General features: G+C 45.0%; 3 protein-coding genes across 4 annotated transcripts in view; 2 read left to right on the top strand and 1 right to left on the bottom strand.

Moving 5' to 3' along the window:
• The first annotated feature begins 66 nt into the window (after nt 1–66).
• On the top strand, nt 67–21,011 carry klhl3 (kelch-like family member 3). Of its 2 annotated transcripts, none has more exons than XM_080502215.1 (16): nt 67–839; nt 7,132–7,303; nt 9,651–9,794; nt 10,026–10,132; nt 10,208–10,329; nt 11,989–12,151; nt 12,409–12,518; nt 14,168–14,284; nt 14,364–14,513; nt 14,602–14,719; nt 15,371–15,568; nt 16,047–16,148; nt 16,215–16,343; nt 17,548–17,688; nt 17,771–17,914; nt 19,168–21,011. In XM_080502215.1, the coding sequence occupies exons 2-16, from the start codon at nt 7,284–7,286 to the stop codon at nt 19,194–19,196; spliced, it is 1,794 nt and encodes a 597-aa protein (XP_080358341.1). In that variant the 5' UTR covers nt 67–839; nt 7,132–7,283; the 3' UTR covers nt 19,197–21,011. The 2 variants fall into 2 exon arrangements, with proteins under 2 accessions (XP_080358341.1, XP_080358340.1); XM_080502214.1 differs by having other exon boundaries at nt 9,648–9,794.
• Nucleotides 3,255–5,344, top strand: LOC308134470 (heterogeneous nuclear ribonucleoprotein A0-like). Its single transcript, XM_080502218.1, has one exon. The coding sequence runs from the start codon at nt 3,729–3,731 to the stop codon at nt 4,626–4,628; it is 900 nt and encodes a 299-aa protein (XP_080358344.1). The 5' UTR covers nt 3,255–3,728; the 3' UTR covers nt 4,629–5,344.
• A 1,542-nt stretch (nt 21,012–22,553) lies between the features above and the next one.
• Nucleotides 22,554–26,470, bottom strand: part of fam13b (family with sequence similarity 13 member B) — a 52,875-nt gene continuing 48,958 nt past the window's right edge. The window contains 4 exon segments of the mRNA XM_080502213.1: nt 22,554–24,952; nt 25,174–25,275; nt 25,418–25,839; nt 26,351–26,446. Coding sequence (XP_080358339.1) covers nt 24,829–24,952; nt 25,174–25,275; nt 25,418–25,839; nt 26,351–26,446 — 744 coding nt within the window. The 3' untranslated portion in view covers nt 22,554–24,828.

Raw genomic sequence — 26,470 nt, 5'->3', positions numbered from 1 at the left:
TAGTTGCATGGCATCATGCCAAACCCTTTACCTTCAGGTGGGTGAACCGGTTACACGATGGTTGTAGTCTACCCACAGCCAATGCATGTAGGCTTTGTAGGGTGTGACCTGTTGTTTTCTTTAACTTTGATTTAAAAACATTTTTTTTTTTAAACTTGATTTCACTTTTTAGATGCTGCTAATGCCTTCTGACATTTTCTCTCTTTATTACGTTTGAATATTTTAATCTATGTGGACATGAGGGCTCTGTTATTTATCTTTGATTATTCCTTACATTTAGGTGTTCTTACTTGTATTCCAGTAGGCTATCCCAGCCAAAATAGCCGTAGCAGTTTGTTTGTAGGCTACATCAGGACCCTGTTCATTACCTGGGGTCGATTGTGATAGGACTCTGAAATATCTCTTTAGGATATCCACATCCAGCAACCTAGGTATGTAAATCAACCTGTCTTCACTCTGTGTTGGTCAACCATGTATGCACACGTGTGCCTTTATTTAATCTTGATATCAATTTATATATCTATATATCTACGTATATAGCTAATCTTAAAATAACAAATGGGGGTGGGATGTTAATTTTTTCTTAACTTTAATGCTATTATTAGTGGGTGGAAGGAGACCCAGGTTCTGTTCCACAATTCACTGAGATGGTGGAACAAGTAGACTGGCGTCTCCCTCTGAAATCTCATGTGGTGCATTTTCTCACTCTGGTTTTTCTCCCATCTCCTCCAGGTTGCTACGGTAACCTGGGCATGAGGACCTCACCCCAGAAATGGTGGGGTGTTGTGTCTCCACGCTGACGGGGGGAGACTGGAGTGGCCGTGCCTTCTCCCCCTCAGGTGAAGTCAGTTTTCAAATGGACTTCTCAGTCTGCTCCCAGACTGTGAAACACTTTTTTTATTATTCGATGTGTTTGTTGTGAACGGTTTGATTTTTTTCCAGGGGAAAGTGAACCATGATGCTGCCGTGTGTTTTGGTAGTTTGGTTTTGAAGCGGCCAGATCGTCACGATATTTTGTCTAAATCTTACATTTTTATCAGGTCTTGTTGGCTTCCATTGTGGCTTTCAGCATTAAATGAGGATCTCGAAGACGTGTTGTATAATTTGTCATGCGGTCTTTGCATCTGGTTTCTATTCAAGGTTAGAGATTTATGGCTTGACGGTAGGTTTTTCTGCAGTTTTGGCTCGACGAAGCCATGAATCCTTCATTACAACAAAATAAAAATCAATTCAACTAAAATGAGTTTACACACTGAATGAAAGGTGATTCACTGTTATACAGTGTAAAGTTATGATTGTGACGAATAAAGGACTTTAATTGATTTCTCTGCAGCAAGGGAAACGTCAGGAGGAGAAAGTGGGTATGGTATGCAGTTATATGGCTTCAGTACCAATTTCAGACCTGAGGAACTGGAAAAGTAAATATAAAACGTGAATATAGAAAATAATCAAAGAAGTCGGTGCAGGAAGTATATAAAGTTAACATTTAATAAACAATCCTTTTACGACACAAATTGGAAGTTTCAAACTTGGTAATTTAATTTTAGTAGAAATATTTGTGCATTTTGAAACTTCAAACGTATGAAACATTTGACCACGTGTAACTGGAAATCAAAATATCAAAAGCTTGTTCACATGAGCATGATTTCTCCAAAGAGAATATTTATAAATATTTCTAGGTGTAGTAATCCCGGGTGGAACGTAAAGTCACACCCCGGGCGTCAAATAAATTGCACTTAATGTAAAATTAAGCTTAATAGTCATTGTGCTTTTGTACAATAGAACCGTTTCTCATCCAATGGTGCTAAAAAAAAAAGATTATCGTATACAGATGTCATGAGAATAAATGAAATTACAAATTCTGCAGAAGACTGCAATAAACATTTACATAAAAATTCAATGTGCGCCGTGACTAAGAGCAGTGGGTTCAGAGAATAGAACCATTTTATACAGAGCAGAAAGTCAGAAGACTTGATTCCTGACGTCCCGTCAGTTTGTGAAGCTGAAAGCATTAAAAAAAAAACTTTAATTCAACCGAAGTGTGATGCTCAAGGTGTTACAGAAGCATGTTGATGTGATGAGTTTGAATTTACTGTTGCTTTTCTTGCCTTTTTTTTTATAGGTTAAATGATGCTTGATCATTACTGATCCTCCGTTAGGAAAAGACGATCATATATGGTGGCCGGAGTCTTTATGATCCCTTAATAAATATCTATATTTTTATACAAACTGGCAGTTGGTATTTATTTATTTGTTTCCATGTGCTACTTTAAAGCGTGTTCATGCTCCTCCAGGTGATCAGAAACGGGTTGAAACGTGTTTTTATGGTTTGTGGAGGCAGTGATGACCCGGATCTTATTTTGGAGGGAAAACGTCTCTGGAACCAGGAAGTGTCCTCAGTGTGAGGAATGAATTTCATTCTTCAAACATTTGCAGTCTCAACCTAAACTGCACATTTAGGCACACTTGTAAATATCATAAGCTTCTTCTCGGACAGGGAAAATATCCAACTATTAACTATTAGCAGCTACACCTGAAGGCTTGATAAAGTGATTGGCACTTGAATTTGGAATGAAGCTGTCTAAAGAGATTTGTTTTGGGCTTTCAGTAGCCTACATTTGTATTTTTGTTTTTAACTGGGATATATTACAAATGATTTGGATCATAGTTTTAAAGATAAATCAAAGACTGCAGATTATCAGATATCTGCTGATCTGGGAGTGACTGTGGCTTATTATCAATTCCCAACACACTGAGTCCCAAACTGCTCTTCACACAAGCAGCTACATACTTTCTTTTTTGAGAATCTATATAGTTTCTATTCTATTTATTGACAGTTTCGCTGGTTGATAAATCACACACTTCAATGACGGAATTGGTGTATTAACAGTGTGTTCTCCAGTTGTCGCTGGGAGAAGCCATTACAGTTCCAACACAGCAGGAGGTCGGGGTGACCCTCGTGTTTCTTCCTTATTGCTCCTGTACCGGTAAAACCGGTTTTACACCAATGAAACCAGTCCTCTCTACGTTGCAGTGAAACTATATCTGCGGTTTTGAATAATTGATGAAACACAGGGAAGGAGCGAATGTGCTTCTATTTAAGTCTCACTATTTTTGCATTTCACGTCCAAAATGGAGGTGATTGATTCTTTATTCATTTATTTTTTTTTTTTTACATGTGATACACGTTTACATGTTTTACATGCACTGGGCTGCCGTGTTGCCAATAAATGCTTCTAAAGAAATATGTTGGAATCGAGCAGTATTTTTGCAGCACGAGGAGGCTTGCTTTTGCTTGCAGAACGTTAAAAAGAGGGTTTTGTGTGGCCGGAGTGAGGTTCAATGGAAACCCGGACAGATGAGCTCCATTGTGCGGCACACGAGCGGAGGGCAGAGTCCGCGATGCCGCGTCCGCTAAATACAGTAACTATTGATCATTCGCATCTGCTGGAAGCGAACGCCAGCGTTCGATTCGCGAAAACAATCGGTTAAAAATCGACCACGAGCTCGTCTGGTGAAAAATCTTAAAAGTTCCCGACGCGACCGTGAAGGCGGCTTCGCGAAAGAACGAACCGCTCGCGCGCGCATTGTGGGCGGGAGCCTGGCGTTCAAGCGGGCCAATCAGCGGCCGCTACGTCTTACGAAAGCAGCGCAGTGGAGCGGTCCCGCCCAGACGTCGTCCATTGAAGAAGAAGAGGAGCAGAAGAGACGGTCCTCACAAGAAAATCATGACGAATAAACTCTGCAAGCTCTTTGTCGGCGGGCTCAACGTGGAAACCACGGAGAATGGCCTGCGGTCGTACTTCGAGCAGTTCGGCTCGCTCAGCGACTGCGTGGTGGTGATGAACCAGCAGCTCGGGCGCTCCCGCTGCTTCGGCTTCATCACCTACTCCGCGCCGGAGGAGGCCGACGCAGCAATGGCGGCCAAGCCACATGTCGTCGAAGGCAACAACGTGGAGCTGAAGAGGGCCATCGCGCGGGAGGACGCCAACAACCCGGACATCCTCGCCAACGTGAAGAAAATCTTCGTCGGCGGCGTGAAGGACCACATCGAGGCCGAGAACCTCACCGACTACTTCTCGCAGTTCGGCGTGGTGGAGAAGGCCGAGATCATCTCCGACAAGCAGACCGGCAGGAAGCGCGGCTTCGGCTTTGTCTTCTTCGAGGACACGGACTCCGCCACCAAGGCGGTGCTCACCAAGTACCACACCATCGAAGGCAACAAGGTGGAGGTGAAGAAGGCCCTGACCAAGCAGGAGATGTCCTCCGGCAGCCGGGGAGGCAGAGGTCGCGGCAGGGGGATGCAGAACTATGGCGGCGGCAGAGGGGGCGGCTATGGAGGCGGCTACGGCGGCAATTACGGAGGAGGCTACGGCTACGGCGGCGGATATAACGGCGGCGGAGGAGGCGGCTACGGCGGCGGCTACGGGGGCTACGACGACTACGACAGCCAGATGGGGGGCGGGTACAGTAACGGCGGGGACTTTGGGGACGGCTATGGACAGCAGCACTCCAGCTACGGGGCGATGAAGGGGGGCAACTATTCCTACAGGAGCGGGGCTCCCTACAACAGAGGCGGCGGCGGCGGGGGCTACGGCCGGGGTGGTGGGTACAGCGGGGGCTACTAGGCCTCCCCGACCCCCCCATTCCTCTTCATGTTTAGGTGATAATGTTCGTTTTGAAAATTTGATTACACACATTACCCGATGCCCAGGTGGGGTGAGGGGTCTTTGTTAAGTTGAGTTAAAGGGAACAGTGCCCATCACCCACCCGAATGAATGAGACTGTCCTCTGGATCCAGCTCCCCCACCCGGACCCCCATCTGTCCTCTTATTCCACATTATGGACTTTACTACTAAGAATTGTGAAATACTGAACTGTATGTTTTGAATTTTTTTTTGTTTTTTTGTTTTGTTTTTGTTTTTGGGGGGGATTTGTTTTGAACCATTTGTAATCCATGTCGGTCACTGCTTCTTGACTCGGAATTGAGTTTGTTCTGTTTGCAAACCAGTCAGTTGTCTTGTTATATTTTGATTTATTTGCATCACGAACTCAGGGTTTTAAGTCAGTTGGTGGCAGTGCCAGGCAGCGTGAGACTCGATTGCTTGAGTTTCTTGATTTTTTTCTTTTCTTTTTTTTTTTCCTTTTTCTTTCTCATTTTTAAAAAAAAAAACCATTTTTCGAGGCAGAGTATCTTTTTTTGGGAGAAATGTCGCGGACTGTAAAATTACTTTCTGTTTCCCGTCCCATTTCTTTTTATTTAGATTAAAACTGTTTGAAAATCCATGTTCAGTTCACCCGTATGTTTTACTCTGCTTTTATTAAAGTTTTTAATGTTTTGAAAATCAAATCTAATCTCTGTCCGTTACCTTTCACTTCACGAATCCGCCACCAGGTGGCGGTGGAGTCACTGAAATCCCACTTCAGCCATTTTAAATTGGCCGACCCTCGCAATGGTGGTTAAAATGAACTTATCAATAAAACATACGCACGCTCTTCTAACAGCGGTTTAAAAACAACCAACCCACTAGTGTAGATATTAACTCTTATTCTGGAGGGAACTGTGTGTTTTGGATGATTTCATGCTGCAACAGATTCCATTAAGAAACCGGTTTAGCTGGAAGGCGGTTATAAATCATTGTTCTGGTATTTTACAGCAGGAAGAATTTAAAATACACATGTATGCTAAACCTTCATCAGAGGTGACATTTAATGACCTTTAACACATTCCTAGTCAAACACTTAGTTATTTAAGAAAAAACAAACTGACAGTTGCTTCTTGACCTCAAGCGTGTAAAGAATCTGTGCAAGAAATCTTCTTACTATGTTGATTTTCCGAATAGTAAATAAACTGGTTCTTTCAAACGTTACAAATATCTGTGTAAAATCAGCAAATAAACCCCAAACGGATCGAGTGGGATGAAAATATTAGACACAAGTGACAAAGAAAATAAGTTACCATAGAAAAACAGTATGTCGGTAAAACTGGTGGAGTAAATAAAACACCTTCTTTACTCTGTAGCATTAACTGCTCAACTGCATTAAATCCCTTTTTAAAGCCCATCCATCGTCAAAAGCTTAACATTTTAATTTCCAAGTAATTCCCTGGGTCTTAAAGTGGTTATAAAATAATTATAATTCAGATATTTACTTTGTCAGATTTTGCTTGAATCTCTCCTCAATAGTTGCAGTTATTTACAACCAGTATTTACACAATAAAAAAAAAAAAAACATCTTAAATGATCCATCCAATCACCTGATGTGACGTAAAGCTCCAACCAGTGAGTCCAACAGATGTTACAGGTTATTTCTATAGTAGAATATATTTATATTTTTCAACATTGTTCTCTGTGTGAGTTTGTGATTTGGTGGTCAGCAGCCGTAACGTAACTTTAACCCGTCGTCAATGAGACGCTGGGAGTATTCAATACATCGCATTCATTTATAATTTCATAAATCAGAGTACAGATGTGAAACAGTATGAACATATTTAATTTATTGCTGCAAATCCTCTGATAGTGACTCTCGAACATTCAAATCTACATCCAATTTCAAGTCATAAGACCAAACAAGAGGATCAACTTTAATATTCAGTCAACACGAAGAAACAAGTTGTGAAAGTTTTGTTGTACCAGTTGTTTAGCTTTGTTTACAGTTCAGCTTTAATTTAGTGAAAAAGATGTAAAAGTAAGTAGAATATGAGTATAATTTATTTATATAGCACCTTTCGCAGCAATAAGAGCAGAAAGATAGATACAGAAATAAGGCGAGTAAAATTAGAGAGCAATAAAAACACATACATTAAAAAAAAAAGACAAAAAGGAAAATTGAGTGGCAAAGCATAAAATCCAAAATACAATATCTCGAAATAATTCATACATCGGATGCTTTTCTCCTGTTTTCTTTACTGGGATAATTATAAATGCAATATTGGGAAGTTTCTATAAGTTTATGAGTTTCTTTGTTTTCAGTGTGTGTGTGTGTATATATATATATATATATATATATATATATATATATATATATATATATATATATATATATATATATATATATATATATATATATATATATATATATATATATATATATATAATAAATCACAGTAATAACAGACTTTTTTGAAACTAGAGTTCGACCCGTCACTCTGGATGTCCGGGTTCTGATAGACGATCTTGGGCTCCAGGGTGAAGCGTCACTCTGACTGACGCTCTGCGGCCCCTGCTGCCCTCCTGCTCGGCTGCCCTGCTGCTCATGCCCGCCTGGTGGCTGACTCCGGGAGGATGGACGCTGTGTCGCTGGGGTGAGTTGGCTCAGCTTTCAGGGGGAGGAATACTCTGTAAAAGCTGAGATTCACGCAGCTTTTACGTCTGTCGGCTAACATTTATTTCGCCGCCACGATCCCCGGGACGTGAAGCCGCGGCAGCCGGGCAGAGAGCCTCTTTCTCCGGCGCGCCGCTCCCGCTGACTGGTTAGCCTTTAGCTCCGGTTAGCCTTTAGCTCCTGTTAGCCTTTAGCCCCAGTTAGCCTTTAGCCCCAGTTAGCCTTTAGCCCCAGTTAGCTCCGCTTAGCTCCCGTCAGCGGAGTCAAGTTGATAACAAGTTATCGTGTCGCAGTGTTTATAAGCTGTATTTCTGCCTCTATAATCTAAAACCAGCTCTTGTCAAACTCGTTAATCTTGGTGTGATTTCTGAGTGTTAGAGCCAAGTTAAATGATTAGCAATGCTAAAACCTAAACAAACATCACTTATTTCATCTACTTCTTATTTTTCAGGGGTTTTGTGTGAATTTTGCAAAGTAAAAAAAAAAAAAAGCATATACGTGATTTAACGGGCATGTGTTGTTTGTTATATTATCCCATGTTTAGCTCTCATGTGCTGCATCAGTTTATCTTTATAATGGTTGGTTTATTTATCCCTGTTAAAGGTAATATAAGGTAATATAAGGTAATATAAGGTATAACATACACACACTGTGAAGTAGGCATGTTGGGGAAATGATCACAAATATCTGCTCTTTTGTCACATGAAGTTTTATTTACATACTCTTTAAATCTTTTTCAATAGTCTAATAAACTCACTTATGTTCATATAAATGAACTGTATATTGTCATGTTTGTTCCTGGAGGAGCTTTAAGAACAAGGAATGGTATTAAGTGTCTATTTTATTCCAATTAAAACACAAAACGCCACCTGAGGAGCAAAGTTGAGGTTGAAGGATTTGACTCATTCCACTGAGCCTCCATGAGGAGATCAGGCTTCCTGCTTTCTGACAGTCAAGTTCACCGATCTGTTTAAACAATAAAGTAATCTGCACACACCTTTGTTTTTCACTGTCAGTGCAGTAGAAATAACAAAATCACCAGAAATTGTTTCCTTAAGGCTTAAGAAGAAAAGGTCTCACTGCAAAATGCTTGAGAAAGATGTATTTATCCAAGTTCACACTGTGAGGGAGTAAAATGTTCTTTAAGAAGCTGAAGAAAATAAACTAATTATAAATTATCCGATTGGTTTTATTTAATTGATGAATTTGTCTTTTAGTTTTTTTTAAGTGTAATCTATTATCTCAAAGTAAATTTTCATGTTCCCTTTTCTTAAACGTCAAGTCATAAACTTTACTCGTCAAAATAAAAGCAGCACACTGAGTAGTTCTTAGAATGACTGTAAAGTTAAGATTGAGTTCTTCCATGTTATGATTTGACTGAGGATCACATGGGGGTGGAGAGGTGGAGGATGGAGAGGTGGAGGGTGGAGAGGTGGAGGACAGAGAGGTGGAGGGTGGATAGGTAGAGGGTGGAGGGTGGAGTGGTAGAGGGTGGAGTGGTAGAGGGTGGAGAGGTGGAGGACAGAGAGGTGGAGGGTGGAGTGGTAGAGGGTGGAGAGGTGGAGGACGGAGAGGTGGAGGGTGGAGAGGTGGAGGACAGAGAGGTGGAGGGTGGAGTGGTAGAGGGTGGAGTGGTAGAGGGTGGAGAGGTGGAGGACAGAGAGGTGGAGGGTGGAGTGGTAGAGGGTGGAGAGGTGGAGGACGAAGAGGTGGAGGGTGGAGGACGGAGATGTGGGAGGTGGAGGGTGGCGGATGGAGAGGCGGAGGACGGAGAGGTAGAAGGTGGAGAGGTAGAGGACAGAGAGTTAGAGGGTGGAGGATGGAGAGGTGGAGGGTGGAGAGGTGGAGGACGGAGAGGTGGAGATGTAGCAGAGAAGAAAGTGAAATAAAAAGTGATCTATTGCTGTTTTTGCATTAATTAATTATTGTGATCCGATCTGATGCGTTCACTTTAAAGTGGTAAAGAATTAAAGAATACATGTTATCCTGGATATTTCAGCCACGTTCACTGATCAATTATTAAATTAATGCAGCAGTTAAAACACTTCGGCCTCTTAAGAGCATTAAACAGTAATTTTATTGGAATTTCCTTTACTGAGGCTTAATTGTTGTTTCTTCAACGTTATTACAGATGTTTGTATTTACCTTTGACGTGATGAATCAGACTCAAACACATTGAACAACACTTTTTAGATTCTTGGTTCTCGTTTCAGTAAAAAACTCAAGAGAAATGAAGAAACATTTAAAAACTCTAGTTTTGTTCCAGGTTAGTTTGGTTGAACAGTTTGAGTTGTGGAAGGTCTTAACGTCCTGCGGCGTCCCAGCAGTGTGGCGGCCTCGCCGGCCTCTCCGGCCCCGCCCCGCCCCCCGTGCGCCGCCGAGTCGGAGGACGACGCCGCCGGCGGCGGGATGTTCAGCTTCAACCAGACGCACATGAGGAAATCCTTCCAGCTGATGAACGAGCTGCGCAGGTGAGGAGGCCAGCTGGACGGGGAAAAACCTGGAATAAATACGAAACGTGATCAAAGTGTCGGTTTGTTTCTCAACTTTTTGGAAGCTAAAACTGTTGTGATTTATTTATTATTTATCCTCGGCGTAACATGTTGCGTGTGTGTAAATCTGTCTGTGTGGGCGGCGAGCGTCACTAAAGGGTTAATTGAGCCAAAACAACCAGGTCCATTTCCCTCCCAACTGTTTCCCAGTAAAAAGATGCTGTGTGACGTCCAGCTGCTGGCGGGACGGGTGGAGGTGCCGGCTCACCGGGTGGTGCTGGCCTCCTGCAGCCCCTACTTCTGTGCCATGTTCACAGGTACACACACACACACACACACACACACACACACACACACACACAGTTCGTATAGCTTTGTCCCGTGACTTGCAGGCGATATGAGCGAGAGCAAAGCTCAGCAGGTGGAGATCCGGGAGGTGGATGGTCACACGCTGAGGAAGCTGGTGGACTACATCTACACGGCGGAGATCGAGGTGACGGAGGACAACGTCCAGGTGAGAGTGTATGTGTGTGTGTGTGTGTGTGAGAGCGACCTGGAAGCTCCACCAGGACCCTGAAAGACAAACGGTTTCATCTGTCATGTACATTTTATTGTGAAAGTACAGTGGGGGATGTATTGAATGAAGACTTCCCGAGTTTAAAGTTGCTGTTCTGATTTCATTTTTTCCAGCTTTCACTCATTATAAAGAGAATTATTTACGGCATTTAGTTGAATAAACTATGTCTTTGCTGAACTTATGGATCCAAAAAAAATTTAAATAAAAAGGGTATGAAAATGTGCATCATTTTCCGAAACACTTGAGGAATGGAGGCGTCTTTTAAAAATGAGAATATATACGGAACTTTACTTTTACTCGGAGTTAACTTTTTCATTTCATTAGTAATTTTTTCTATAAAAAAAGTGGAAAAAGAAAAATAGAAAAAAGAAAAAACTGAAAAAAAGAAGGTTAAAATTTTTAATTTTTTGTCTGCAGTGTCACCGACTAAAAAAATACATGATTAATGTTCTTTTTTTCCTGGTTTAAAAAATAAATAAATTCCCAGACGGTGATAAATAATTTTTATACTAATTACTTATTATTATATTATTATAATAATAAGTAATTTCTAGCTGCAGCTAAAAACACCTGGGCTCTCCTCAGAGTTCTGTTTGTGACTGAAGGGAAAGTTTCTGGACCTTTTTTCACACCAATCAAGAATTAAATGAATCTATCAGAGAGTAAAAACATGATTTTTATTCAGTTTATTCAATCTCTAATTGATCCCATATAATTTAATGTCCTGAAGAGTCGGTGAAACCCGACGGGGTGAAAGTCGTGTCCAACCTCCGTCTTCACCTCGGTGTAGCGCCGGCGTGTCTCAGCTGGGAGCGTCCAGCTTCAACCAGCTGCAGGCTTCAGACTTCCGCTGATTATTAGTGCAGGAAGTTTTCCTGGACGACGACAGGAAATCCCCCCTCTGTTGACGGCGCGGCCGCCTGATTGGCCGACCGCTGGATGTGTGCGTCCGGTAGCGTGATGTTCAGCTCCAGCCTGTTTTTGCTTCTTGAGAGTGTTTTTGCTCTGGGGAGACGGACAGAATGTCTCGCTGTCCTGCCGGCTGACGTGTCTCCAGGATTCAAAGGTCCTCATTCCGGCTCGGCTGCATTAAATCCCAAAACGTTTGAACTCCTTACGAAGTGCATGGAAATGCTCGACGTTGAAATGATTCCACTTTATAGCTTCCCAAATCGTTGCACGGCTTCCCCTAGGGGGCAGCAGAGAGCCTTCCGGAACGTATCCTGTCATATTTGGCCCTGTAATACCACTTTGGACCTCAAGGTGGTGCAGTGAGTTCCTCGAAACCAGTGTTTTTCAACCACTGTGCCACAGCACACTGGTGTTTCCTCCAGATCTCGTCAGGTGTGTCGTGGGAAATTATCCAATTTCACATTTCTTTTCTAAAAAAACATTCGCTCTCACAGCCGACAGTGTGTTGCAGAGTAATCATGATTTTGCGCTCTGGCCTCACAGTAGAAACGTCTCTGGTTCAAGAAGATAACCTGAGTTTATCAGTTTATCAGTGGCTGGCTCGCGGCCTGCAGATGTTCTCCAGCCGCCGCCGGCGTCGTAGGGTAGGAGAAGTGACGTAGCGGCTGTGTTTTGGGCCCCCAGGTGCTGCTGCCTGCCGCCGGCCTGCTGCAGCTGATGGACGTCCGGCAGGTCTGCTGCGAGTTCCTGCAGTCGCAGCTCCACCCCTCCAACTGTCTGGGGATCCGAGCCTTCGCCGACCTGCACACCTGCACGCAGCTCCTCAACCAGGCCAACGCATACGCCGGTAACGCTGCCGAGTTTTGTCCCGGGCGCCGTTTACACCACAACGCTTCACGTTTCAACGCCTAATGTGGTTAAAAATAAAAACACTTGTATTTGTTGTCGCGTAAACGGAGCCTGAGAGGTGATAGCAGAGAAATCTTTTTAGTAATTTGATCAATACCGTGTGTATTTATTGTCGTTGTTGTTGTTGTGTGTGTGTGTGTGTGTGTGTGTGTGTGTGCATGTGTGTGCGTGTGTATGTGTGTGTCCCTCCCTCAGAGCAGCACTTCATTGACGTGGTCCAGGGTGAAGAGTTTCTGGGACTTTCCCTGCAGCAGGTGTGCAGCCTCATTTCCAGTGACAAGCTGACGGTCTCCACTGAGGAAAAGGTCAGACACACACACACACACACACACACACACACACACACACACACACACACACACACACACACACACGCTCTGCAGCTCCTCCTAGTGGCAGCCGGCCACTCAGAACATAAACACTGACTGATACTTGTTTAATCGTTCGTCTCCTGGACGGATTCTAACTGTCAGAGTCTCAAAAAACCTCCAAGAAAAGCAGAGAAGTGGAGTTTTTTTGCGTTATTATGAGGTTGAAGCTGGACGTGGGCGGTACGACCGTCTAGTGCAGGGGTGTCAAAGTCATTTTAGTTGAGGGGCCACATCAACCTGATCTGACCTCTGGAGGCCCAACAAGTCCAATGTAACATGGACAAATGTCAAAGTCTTTCCTTCTTTTGATTCTTTTGTAACTGCAAGAATTCGCCAGTCTATTCTGAAATGTACATATTAAAGTTAATCAGATATTATTATATTTGCAAAAAAAAAAAAAACCCTCAGTCGCCTGTATCTGGATATCGTATTTTTATTCAGGATTTAAACAATTTGTCATCATCTGGAAACATTTTTTTTGAGTTTACGTGTCTAAAGTATCACTTCACATAAATTGGACACCTTTATTGTGAAAGGTGTTGCGTTATGTGACCCCCACAGATTGCATTAATAAATTCTGACCAAGGGCGGTTTTGAATGTCATTTTTTGCCAATCTAGTGTTTTTAGATCAGCCTCTGTCAGGTGTCATATTTATACTTAAAAAAAATTTTTTTTTAAATGACATGACGGGCCGGATTAGATCACTGGGATGACGGTACGACGCCCCCCGATGTAGGGAATCCAGGGGTTCTGCAGGTAAAACAGTTGAGCGTCGCGTCTCGGAGCTCCGGCCTCTCAGCCATTCATCAGGTGTGAAGACGTGTGAATGAATGCATGAGGGGCACCGGAGGGGTGAATGTTGTGGATTTGCCTTTGAAAGAGGTTTGTTGTGGCGCCTCTGGGTTCATCTGCTCGTTTACATTCGGTCACCTTCTGGCCTTTGTCTCCTGAAAAGGTCGAATTTATTCACAAGGAGGTGTGAGTACTGGAGTACTGTGGGCAAAATGTGCATTTTAAATTAAACTCGCCCTTTGTGTCTCCTGGGGGGAGGAGGGGGGGGGGGGGGGTCACAGGGTTTAAACATAACAAACAGGGTTTTTAACACAGAGCAGCGATGAAACGACATCAAATGGTTTCAAATCACATTTAGATCCTTTTACCTTGAGAACCAGTTTCCTTCTAAACCCAATGAAAATCCGATCCACCTGAATCGACATTTCCTGATTCTCATGAGCTCATCTCTCTATTCCACTTCCATAGTTTCATTCTTACAGTTCCAAATGTTTCAACGAGGAAATAAAAGACATTAAAATACAGACGACACTGATCCATTTTAAATAATTACAGATAAAATATCATAAAAGTTCAAAATAATCCAAGAAGGTTCAAGATGTAAATGTAAGTCTGATTAAATGAAGTACTTGAGTTTTTTCGTGCGTTTATATTTTTATCAAACTCAACCACTAAATATTTAACTAGTTGGAGTAGAAACGATCCAGAAGCTTCTCGTCTCTAAACGTCACGGTAAAACGATCCTGATAAGCTGCAGATGAAGAACGACTCCTCTCCTCTTCCCCTCCAGGTGTTTGAATCCATGATTACTTGGATCAAATACGACCAGCCGGCTCGTCTGGAGCTCATGCCCAAGCTGATGGAGCACGTCCGGCTGCCTCTCCTGTCCCGGGACTACCTGGTCCAGGTGAGTCCTGGAACCTCCGTCGCTTCGCACTCCGACTCTTTGTGCGTCAGCTGAAACCGTTTTGTGAACCCGTGTTCAGATCGTGGAGGAAGAGGCTCTGATAAAGAACAACAACACCTGCAAGGATTTCCTGATCGAGGCCATGAAGTACCACCTGCTGCCGGCCGACCAGCGCCACCTCATCAAGACGGACCGGACCCGGCCGCGGACGCCCATCAGCATCCCCAAGGTACCGGGCCGCCACTGCCCCCCCCCCACGTGGAACCCCTCTTGGCTGGGACGTAGTCCTCTGAGTCCACGGTACTCTTGCTGTGCAGGTCATGATGGTGGTGGGCGGTCAGGCTCCCAAAGCCATCCGCAGCGTGGAGTGCTACGACTTCCAGGAGGACCGTTGGTACCAGGTGGCCGACCTGCCGTCCAGACGCTGCCGAGCAGGTCCCCTGTCCCTCTGCTTTCTTACAACACCTCTGTAGTCCCAAAACGGGCCTCTGAATGTCAATACGTCCGATTCATTTGTTGAAAACGCACGACGGGAACGTCACTGTGACGGTCAGATACTAAAATCAGCAGATCCACTCAGAGAGACGTTTTCAAAACTCCCCTGAGAACTTTGTCCACTTCAGGCCGACGCCGAGCCGCGATCGTTAGCGACTGCTGGCTTCACTTAGGACACATCTGGATCCACACCATGAAAAAAATCCCTTTTCTCCCCAACGTCACTATGAACTTTGCTCAACACGAGGCTTCAGGGCCTGTAGTACACAACCAGGCCTTTAGGGGCGCTGTGACTCACCAAACACACCAAAAACACAGAAGAAGACAGAACACATAGAAATTTAGAAGTAGACTCCTGCTCATAAACCTGTATATAACTCTAGTTCTATAGGTCTATGGCCCTGCTGCTGCTGCTGCAGCTTGTAGTCCCTGATTGTTGTGGTTATTTGATGACATCACGGACTGCGATTGGGGGATTGGGGGGGGGTTACCTGTGAAACATCGTCCATAAAACAAACTGCAATGGACGGCTGTTTATTTCATGTCTTCTTGTGTCTGAGTTGCGAGCCTCGTGTCCCCCCCGCTCCTCAGGTGTGGTGTCCATGGCCGGCCGGGTTTTTGCGGTGGGGGGGTTCAACAGCTCGCTGCGGGAGCGGACGGTGGACGTGTACGACGGAGGGAGGGACCAGTGGAGCGCCGTGTCCAGCATGCAGGAGCGCCGCAGCACGCTGGGCGCCGCCGTGCTGGGGGACCTCCTGTACGCCGTGGGGGGGTTCAACGGGAGTATCGGTGGGTCGCTTCTGTCCTTTCATCTGGTCTGAGATCTGCAGGGGGAAACACTCTTCTCTCACAACAACAATCATGATAATCATAATAATAATAATGATACATTCTATTCATTACATCTATGGTCACTCTACATAATATTAAAAACAAGGTTATTTTCTGATGCCTGTTGGCGTTGCTCTGTTTGATCTTTGATCTGTTTGATCTTTGATCTGATTGGTTTCAGTCACAGTCTGCTTCGTTTGGCCATCTGTTAAAGATCCCGGGACTCTGATCCAGATCTTACAGCGTGTTCACGTTCCTCTATTTGATCCAGATCTTACAGCGTGTTCACGTTCCTCTATTTGATCCAGATCTTACAGCGTGTTCGCGTTCCCCTATTTGATCCAGATCTTAGTTCACATTCCGTGACATGAAAACTCATTGGGCTTTTTTTTGCTTTTTCTCATTTGTTTGTGTTTTGTGTGACTTGTTGTTTCAGGCTTGTCGACGGTGGAGGTGTTTAACTACAAGATTAACGAGTGGCTGTACGTGGCCTCCATGAACACTCGGCGCAGCAGCGTGGGCGTCGGCGTGGTCGATGGTAGGTGTGTGTGTGTGTGTGTGTGTGTGTGTGTGTGTCATGGTTCTCAGCGGCGTTCCTCTCCAGGGAAGCTGTATGCAGTCGGTGGTTACGACGGAGCGTCACGTCAGTGTCTCAGCACGGTGGAGGAATACGACCCGGGGTCGGACCAGTGGGGCTACGTGGCCGACATGAGCACCCGGCGAAGTGGAGCAGGTACACACACACACACACACGCACGCACGCACGCACACACGTTTCAGTGTGTTACCGTTGGTAAACGAACAGCATTGAAACAACAACAACAACAAAAACCCCAACAAACTCTAAGAATCTAAAAGAAAAGTGGTGTCAGAAGTGTAAAATGTAAAAACTTGCTTTGGATCTTTAAAAAATCTGTTCAGCACTTTTATAGTTTCATGGTTTGAGTTAAAACAACTCGGCAGCGCCGCCCAGTGGACAAACTCTGAACAGCCCTTAGTGACGTAGTGGAAAATCCTCAGCAACATAAATAAACGTGTGTGTGTTTTCTCCCTGCAACTCTGATCAACACTGTCAACAGGTGTGTGTGTGTGTGTGTGTGTGTGTGTGTGTGTGTGTGTGTGTGTGTGTGTGTGTGTGTGTGTGTGTGTGTGTGTGTGTGTGTGTGTGTGTGTGTGTGTGTGTGTGTGTGTGTGTGTGTGTGTGTGTGTGTGTGTGTGAGAGAGTGAAAGGGTGAATGTGACACACAATTAAAATTTAACACTATACATGGTAGTTTTTGCTCCTGGAGGAAAAAGAAAACTTTAATATGATTTGAGTCGATGGTAGGATGGAACATGTAGTAAAGGTGTGTGGGTGTGTGGGTGTGTGGGTGTAGTAACAGTGTGTGTGTGAGTAGTAACGGTGTGTGTGTGCAGGTGAGCAATAAAGGTGTGTGCGTGTGCGCGCGTGTGTGTGTGTAGTAACGGTGTGTGTGTGCAGTATAGGTGTGTGGGTGTGGGTGTGTGTGTGTGTGTGTGTGTGTAGTAAAAGTGTGTGTGTGTGTGTGTGTGCAGGTGAGCAGTAAAGGTGTGTGTGTGTGTATGTGCAGGTGAGCAGTAAAGGTGTGTGTGTGTGCAGGTGTGTAGTAAAGGTGTGTGTGTGTGTGTGTGTGTGTGTGTGTGTGTGTGTGTGTGTGTGTGTGTGTGCAGGTGAGCAGTAAAGGTGTGTGTGTGTGCAGGTGAGTAGTAAAGGTGTGTGTGTGTGTGCAGATGAGCAGTAAAGGTGTGTGTGTGTGTGTGCAGGTGAGTAGTAAAGGTGTGTGTGTGTGTGTGCAGGTGAGTAGTAAAGGTGTGTGTGTGTGTGCAGGTGAGTAGTAAAGGTGTGTGTGTGTGTGCAGGTGAGTAGTAAAGGTGTGTGTGTGTGTGTGCAGGTGTGTAGTAAAGGTGTGTGTGTGCAGGTGTGGGGGTTCTGGCGGGGCAGCTGTACGCCGCCGGCGGCCATGACGGTCCTCTGGTGAGGAAGAGTGTGGAGGTTTTCAACCCGCAGAGCAACAGCTGGAGGCTCGTCTGCGACATGAACATGTGTCGGAGGAACGCAGGTCAGTAAAATCTCTGCTACGTTTATTCATCAAAACCTTTCGACTCCAAAGGATCTGATTCCAGCTTGACGTCTCGTCTCAGGTGTCTGTGCCATCAACGGGCTGCTGTACGTCATCGGAGGAGACGACGGCTCCTGTAATCTCTCCTCGGTGGAGTTTTATAACCCCGCCACCGACAAGTGGAGCCTGATTCCCACCAACATGAGCAACGGACGCAGCTACGCCGGTACGTCTGCTCGTAGAGGACGTCTCTGACGGAAACATAGTTAACGTCTCGGTTTCTGTGTGAGAACGACGTATAAAGCTCTGAAGTCGCTGATCTGGAACAACTGGATGAGAGAAAATGATCCTGTGAGTCAGAACTGAGGGCAAAAAGCTGAAGCTAGAAGAAAAAATAACTTTTCCTTGATATTGTAAACCCTCCTGTTCTTTTTTTAAAAGGTGTGTGTGTGCAGGTGAACAGTAAAGGTGTGTGTGTAGTAAAGGTGTGTGTACAGGTGTGTAGTAAAGGTGTGTGTGTACAGGTGAGTAGTAAAAGTGTGTGTGTGCAGGTGAGTAGTAAAGGTGTGTGTGTACAGGTGTGTAGTAAAGGTGTGTGTGTGCAGGTGAGTAGTAAAGGTGTGTGTGTGTGCAGGTGTGTAGTAAAGGTGTGTGTGTGTAGTAAAGGTGTGTGTGTGCAGGTGTGTAGTAAAGGTGTGTGTGTACAGGTGTGTAGTAAAGGTGTGTGTGTACAGGTGTGTAGTAAAGGTGTGTGTGTGCAGGTGTGTAGTAAAGGTGTGTGTGTACAGGTGTGTAGTAAAGGTGTGTGTGTGCAGGTGAGTAGTAAAGGTGTGTGTGTGTGCAGGTGTTTAGTAAAGGTGTGTGTGTGCGCAGGTGAGTAGTAAAGGTGTGTGTGTGTGCAGGTGTGTAGTAAAGGTGTGTGTGTACAGGTGTGTAGTAAAGGTGTGTGTGTGTGCAGGTGAGTAGTAAAGGTGTGTGTGTGTGCAGGTGTGTAGTAAAAGTGTGTGTGTGCAGTAAAAGTGTGTGTGTGCAGGTGAGTAGTAAAGGTGTGTGTGTGTGCAGGTGTGTAGTAAAGGTGTGTGTGTGCGCAGGTGAGTAGTAAAAGTGTGTGTGTGTGCAGGTGTGTAGTAAAGGTGTGTGTGTACAGGTGTGTAGTAAAGGTGTGTGTGTGCAGGTGTGTAGTAAAGGTGTGTGTGTACAGGTGTGTAGTAAAGGTGTGTGTGTGCAGGTGAGTAGTAAAGGTGTGTGTGTGTGTGCAGGTGTGTAGTAAAGGTGTGTGTGTGCAGGTGAGTAGTAAAGGTGTGTGTGTGTGTGTGTGTGTGAGAGAGAAAATGATCCGGCGAGTCAGAACTGAGGGCAAAAGTTAGAAGAAAAAAATAACTTTTCCATGATATTGTAACCCCTCCTGTTTGTTTGTTTGTTTGTTTTTTTAATTTTAGCTGATTCATGTCCTTGTTGTGTTGCGTTTCCTTCCTCCAGGCGTGGCGGTGATCGACAAGCCGTTGTGACCCGAGACGGAAGCGACCGCCGAGACGAGTCGCCGTGGAGGGAGGAGCGTGTGGCGGGTCGTTCAGCTGCATCAGCTGCCAGGAGACCCGCCGGAACGGCGCCGGAACGGCGCCGGAACGGCACCCGAACGCACCGCGACGCCGACGCCGCAATAATCTGCCAGGCTGGCCCGCGATTGGCTCGTTCGCAGAGAAGAGGCGGGACCAGGAGCCGCCACAGGGGGGCGCTCCGTCTCCACAAACCTGCCAGAACCACGTGAAGAATGTAGACGACGTCTTATGCAATTCAAGGCTCTCTGCCGCCCCCTAGCTACTACTGATGCACCGACCGCTTGCACTGACGGAAGCAGACGACTTTCCTGCGATGAACTATTTTGTTCTTGTTCGTGTCGAGAAGCACTGGAGGAAAAGCGCCGCGCTGCAGGATTTATGGAGTTTTCGGTTTTAACGTCTGTAATGTGGCACCGCTTCGTTTTAGAAGAAGTTCAGCGAACTGACCGGGGCCCCGAAGGTAGACGAGGACGTTTACCGACGTTAAAACAACAACGTGTTTTATTTCACATCAAGAAATCGAGCTGCAGACGACTTCCCTTCATTTCAACTGATTTCTCTCTTTTAAAATTTTTTTTAAATGTTTTTAATTTTGCACCAGATGGAATTAACGCCTTCATTTCTTTGCACGTTACACTTGAAAACAACCTTATATACATCCTGTGGTTGTCTTTGCCCTCAGCGCAGACTGGCAGGCGACGCCGTCCGCAGGTCAAACCCAAAAAAAACCGCACAGGACGGGAGGGGGAGCCTGCCAGCCTGAGCCGAGGGCGTAGAACCCTCCGTCAGGGAGGGGGAACAGCAGAGAGACATTTACAGGTTCAAACTGACAACACACACACACACACACACACACACACACACACCAGTCCTTTCTGCTGCTGCATTCAAATCATCGCCTCATTTCTCTCTGTGGATCTTTAAATATCAAACATTTTGACATTTTATGAATCTCAGTTCATCTGATGGAGGAAAACCCAGTTCCCTGTATGAAATTTAAAAAAATAAAATAAATAACTACATTAAGTTTGTTTTTAAAAATACATTTCTTCATTATAGTTTTTTTTTTTTTTTTATTAATTGTTATCTTGACATTGAGGAAAATCCCAATACTTCCTGTAACCCGGAGTGCAGTGATTTTTACGGTTTTATACGACATTCTGTTCACGCTTCCTGTTTGTGATTCTTCTCGGCCGAGTTTTCACAACTTTATAATGAAACGCAAAGAAAACGAGCACAAATCCAATGCTAAATGCAAACTTTTTTCTAAATCACCGCTTTGTTCTGTTTCTGCAGCTCATCTCCAGCTAATGGATGTTTCTATCTTTCTGAATAAGACAAGATGAAATAAAAAAAAAAAAAAGAAGCAGTGGATGAAATCATATTAAAGCCTTTTTTTCTAATTGTATTTAATTCAGTCTGTTCTTGTTAAAACGATCTCACTGAGGGTGAAGTTTACACTCAAACCGCCTGAGGTGAGCTCGTTTCTTCACGTTGATGAAGCTCAATGTTCTTACTAAGTGCAAATGTTCTATTTTTTGACCATAAACTGTTGATATTGTGGATTTTTGTTCAAGAGATTGTAACATTCTGAATATTGAAGTGCTGTAAGGACTCAAGTCCTCTGAATCCGCTTTTTTTGTTGGTTTTTTTGGTCTTCAAATCACCACACAGGGTTTATAAATATGAGTTTAATTTGTTTAAATCTGTTGCCAAAGTAACTTCCTGTCAGCTCATGTGCTTTGTTTCACATTAAGTGGTCATTTCCGGTTTAATTTAACTTGAATAATTTGTCTTTTACATTGAAATAAAGTCTAATAATGTGTCTTTTATCAAAGTTGTAGTTTCACAATTTCTTTTATCAGGATTTCCCTGCACTTCCGGTGTGGGCGTGGTCAAAATGTGATTGACAGACGTATTCCCTGGTTACCTCCAGGTGTTTTATCAAGATAAAAAAAAAAAAAAAAGAATAATGCTGATAACAGAAGAACAAATTCAGCCGCAGATTGAGCCACAGGTCAGTTTTCTACTTTATCTGTTTATGAAATAAAATTAATTACATTATATAAGATGATATCGCAGCTCGCCGCAACACGTGAAACGTATTTGTAATTGATTTATCCTTCGTGCTGCAAACAGTCAAACTGCCAGTTTTTCGGGTCGACGTTAAACGTATTTGCTTTAGAACTCGGCGACATTATTTCTGCGTTCTTTTGTTCGCTGTTTGCGGTAAATTGACTAAAGAAAAAAACGTTTCGGAGTTATTGGTGTCCGTGTTGAATGGTGACCAAATCACTGCGAGGTCTCACCCGCCATGTCCGTCAAACGAGGCGAAAATACAGACGCAGAAAAGAAACGACACGTTAAAACATTGATTGTAAACGCGGTTAAACGGTGTTCGTCAGCGGAGCTCCGGATTCCTGTCGTGTTATTTAAATTTTAATCTTCTGCCGTGACGAGCAGCAACAAGCGACGCCAAATGAAGTCACCAGTTAACAGGGACGCTAGTTAACCCGAAACACTGGCCATACGACTCGGGATTCTCGGACGATTCTTGTACGTCTTTCGAGTCAGTAAAGTACTTTAAATGGTAATTAAGAGCTTAGCAGCAATAGACGAGACAATAGAAACCGTTTAAAGGGAAGTAATTGACCACAATCGTTCAAAGAACCTGGAGCATACGTCATCAATGTGCTGCCGCGAAAAGCGAGTGTTCATCAGGTCGTGTCCTTCTCTTTAAACGTCACGTGAACGCAACACAGCAAGGTTTTACACATTTCAATTGTTTCATTTATGATTAAAATGTAATTTAGTGAGTGGTTTTCACGTTTCTCATGATTATTTTTTAAAATGGTGCGAGTTAGTGCACATTTAAAAAACAAAGTTAAAAAGAATATCTGCCATACTGCGGATTTCCGCCAGAGGGCGCCATTTACCAAATTGTTCAATAGGTTTGTTATAGTGGAATAAAACCCAACAAAACACACCAGTACTAGGTTTAAATGCAAGTTATTTACTGTTTATATGAATTTGATTCACGGAACTAAAATATAATATATTAATGAAAAAAGAAGTTAAGACACCTTAAAGGTTTGTACATTTCTTAGAATGTCAATTTCTCAATAAATCAGAAGAACAGGTGTGATTTGTAAAATATAAAATCAGAATTTACATATTCCAGTATTAAAACCTGAAGTTATTTGTAGTAAAAAAAAAAAAAAAAAGAGACTCTTTTATATTGTGGTTTTAGTTTGAAGGGTCAGTTGGAGGGACTGGACTCAGGAAACCGGAGAACTGTTGTGGCAAGCTTGTAAAGTTTATTTTCACGTGTCAATGTTTTGTTACCGATTGTATTTTCTCATCCTTTTTAGTCAATGAAGAAACAGAAACATTCACAAAGTAAGAAAAGACATTTATATAGATACATACGATATATGGATGGGATTAGAATGGAGGAGATGATGATGATGGGGGGGGGGGTCACATGGAGCTCATTAAACACAGACACACGGCGCAGGTGAGTTCTACCTGTGCTGCAGACACAATGGGAAACACCAACAGAGAGTTTAAGAAGTGGAGACGCCGCCGCCTCGTTTCCACAGATTAAATCTGGAGCGCCGCCTCTTCACACACATTTTGGTTTTCAGCAGTGGAGCAGCGGTAAAAACACACCGAGTCAGCAGAGTGAGACACTCCGATCAAAAGAAATACACAAAGAAAAACAAAAAAGTCAAGGAGACGTTACTGCAGAGGATCACACACTGCGGGGCTGAGGTGTGTGTGTGTGTGTGCAAGTGCATCTCCAAAAGTGACAAAATCAATGAAGAACACAAGATTAAACATCTGATTCAAGCCTCTAACGTAGAGTTTCTTTAATCTGAAGCAAAAATTACTGCTTCATAAATAAAGTTGAATTGAATTAAACTATAAAAAGGGTTGAATGATCTCAAGTCTGCATATTAAATCTAGGATGTTTTAAGTTTCACTCCTCGTGTAAAATGAAAATGCAAGTTTTTGGAGATGCGCCTGCTTAAACGCCGCAGCGGGTTTTATTCCCAGAGGAGCGACTGGCAGGCTCAATCTGTATTTTTCTTTTTTCCTTTAACTGAACCTTTCACTGCACGTTCCCTCAGTGGAGAGAAACTGGTTCCTTAATGTAAAGAGAGACGTGAGAATGAGACGAGCCTGCCAGTCGAGACTGAGGGCAAACACACCCGGCGCCTACAGAAACCTCTGGAGACTCCAATCACATTGTTTAGTCTCTCTCACACACACACACACACACACACACACGCCCCTTCACCTCTGTCACGACCTGATGAATTTATTTTAAAAACCTCCACACAAAGAAAACTTTTATTATTGCTTCTTCTTCTTCATGGCACAAACAATGGAAACAATACATGTTTAGTTTTTTTCATACTATAACGTGGTGGTTTGGCCATGCAAGCTCACTACAGTACTGCTTCTAGTAGCTTATATTACAGGATGGCTGGTTGTACAGGTAGTGAGTAGATACAAAAGGAGTATTTATTACGGTCAGTATCACACAAATGAACGCTTATGATAGTTTTTAGCAATATTCAGCATTAAAAAAAGAAAGAAAAAAAAAAAAAGAGAAAACACATTCTCAGGGCATCACAAATGTAATGAACCGGAAAGAAAACAAAGGGGCCAAACGTGATGTTTGAAATAATTTAAACGTTTCTGACATTCATTCCTTCGGGTGTTAAATTTTTAGTTCTTTTTTTTGTTTAGTTTTTTAAATTTCATGTACAGTATATATTTATATTTGTATAGAAGTAGTGCCTCAGTTTCTAGAAATACAAAGGAAAACACACACAGAAGGGCTGCATTCGGCGAATGCTGTGCAAATAACATCTTTTGTACATCAAACCTGTGATCAAACCCGAAGCCCCGTCCTCCCGCCCTCATTCCACCTGCCAGCAGGGAATCGAACCCAGGACCCTCGCTCGCCCTCGCCCCCTCTCTCGCTCTCTCTCTCTCTGCCTTTGTTAAAAAAATAAATCAGTGCTGGCAGTGTTGGCACCTCCCAGACTCCACCACCTCCTCCTGCTCTGGGCTCGGCGAGGAGAAGCGGCGGGAGCCAGATGCTGGCGCCTCGTCACTTCCTGCTCTGATCCTCTGATCGCTCCACGAAGACAAAACGGCAAAAGGAAACCGATGAGGGAGTGAATCTGGCGTCGGCGAGAAACCGACGACTCGGGGGAACCAACGTGTCGGGATACTTTTTAAAACAAAAACACCCAAAACCTGTGAATCAACGCGTGACGGACGTTCGAGACGTCCAACATGAGAACCAAACTAGACGAGAACAGTCTGTGTGTGTGTGTGTGTGTGTGTGTGTGTGTGTGTGTGTGTGTGTGTGTGTGTGTGTGTGTGTGTGTGTGTGTGTGTGTGTGTGTGTGTGTGTGTGTGTGTTCGACTTCCTGGTTAAAAACACTCTGATAAAATGGCGACAGCTTCGAACGTCTTCAGGTTCTTTTGGACCAATAAAAGATTTTTAAAGTTTTCAGGTTTTATTGGCGCCCCCGGTCCTCCGACGCCCCCTGCTGGGGGGTCAGATGGACTTGGAGGAGTCCTGTTTGCTGATGAGGACCTCCAGGAGGCGGAGCTTGGCCTTGATCCTCTTGTACTCCCGGTACTCCTCCAACATGGGCACCCGGTCCTCCTTCTGAACGTTTCTGGAGGAAGAGGAGGAGGAAGACGAGGAAGAGGGAAGGTTAAGCAGCATTTTAACTCAGTTGTACTTTTTATAAAAATGTAAATGTGAGACATGAAGGTTCGTTCAAATCAGTTGGAAGCAGCAGGAAAAGTAACTATAAATGTTGGACTCTAGGTGGCAGTGTGGAGTCACTGGAGGACCTGAAGGAGGACCTGAAGGAGGACAGGTCTTTGCTCCTACCTTCCGTTATGCTGATAGAAAAGTTCCTCGAACTCTCTGATGGTCTTCCTCAGTTTCTTCTTCTCTGCTCGGGTCTTCCACAGCTGTTCCAGCAGCTCAGGCCTGTAGGGGGCGACAGAGAGGACGTCAGTCCAACTGGGACAGGAAGTGACCAGTGTCCAGTCCTGTGTGTGTGTGTGTGTGTGTGTGTGTGTGTGTGTGTGTGTGTGTGTGTGTGTGTGTGTGTGTGTGTGTGTGTGCTCACATGGACGAGGCGTTGGAGCTGGACAGCCTCAGGTCCAGGGCCAGCCTCCCGGAGCCCTCCTCCACCTTGTCCCGGTTCTGGTTCTGGTCCCGGTCCTGGTCCCGGGTCAGGGTCTGGGTCTGGGTCTTCAGCGGCCCGTCGGTGGGACTCATGAAGTCGACGGCCATGATGACCTCGGGACTCTGCATCTCTCCGCCGCTGCTCTCCGCCTCCTCCTCCTCTTCCTCCTCCTCCTCCTCCCGGTCCTCCTCCTGCTGCCGCTCTTCCTCCTTCTCCTCTGCTCCTCCTCCTCCTCCTCCTCGGTGCTGCTCCTCCTCCTCCTCCTCCTCCTCCTCCTCTTTAATCTCCTCCCAGAAGTGGGCCGTCTCGCCCTCGATGATTGGCTGCAGGGTCTGACTCCGCCTCTTGCTGGAGGGAGAAACCTGCAGGAGACAGAGGGTCAGTGGGGACACGGGTGGAGGAGGAGGAGGACAGGTGGAGGTGGGGGAGGACAGGAGGAGGAGGGGGAGGAAGTGGAGGAGGAGGACAGGTGGAGGTGGAGGAGGGGGAGGGGGAGGAGGGGAGGAGGAGGAGGACAGGTGGAGGTGGGGAGGACAGGAGGAGGTGGGGGAGGACAGGAGGCGGGGGAGGAGGACAGGTGGAGGTGGGAAGGACAGGAGGAGGAGGACAGGTGGAGGTGGGGGAGGACAGGAGGAGGAGGAAGTGGAGGAGGAGGTGGAGGAGGAGGACAGGCGGAGGAGGGGGAGGACGACAGGTGGAGGAGGACAGGAAGAGGGGGAGGACAGGAGGAGGTGGGGGAGGACAGGTGGAGGAGGAGGAGGACAGGAGGAGGTGGAGGAGGACAGGTGGAGGAGGGGGAGGACAGGTGGAGGAGGGGGAGGACAGGAGGAGGTGGAGGAGGAGGAGAGGTGGAGGAGGTGGAGGAGGACTCACGGTGACGGGGGTGATGCTGACTCTGGTGAGCATCTGCTTGACCAGCCGGTAGCGGTCGTACAGCGGCTTCACCACCAGACGCTCCTCTCGGGTCACCTGGGGGTCAGAGGTCAGAGGTCA

Source organism: Blennius ocellaris, assembly GCF_963422515.1.
Source record: "Blennius ocellaris genome assembly, chromosome: 9".
NCBI lineage: Eukaryota > Metazoa > Chordata > Actinopteri > Blenniiformes > Blenniidae > Blennius > Blennius ocellaris.
The sequence above is the reverse complement of the archived record's forward strand: the minus strand, read 5'-3'. Positions and strand labels throughout refer to the sequence as shown.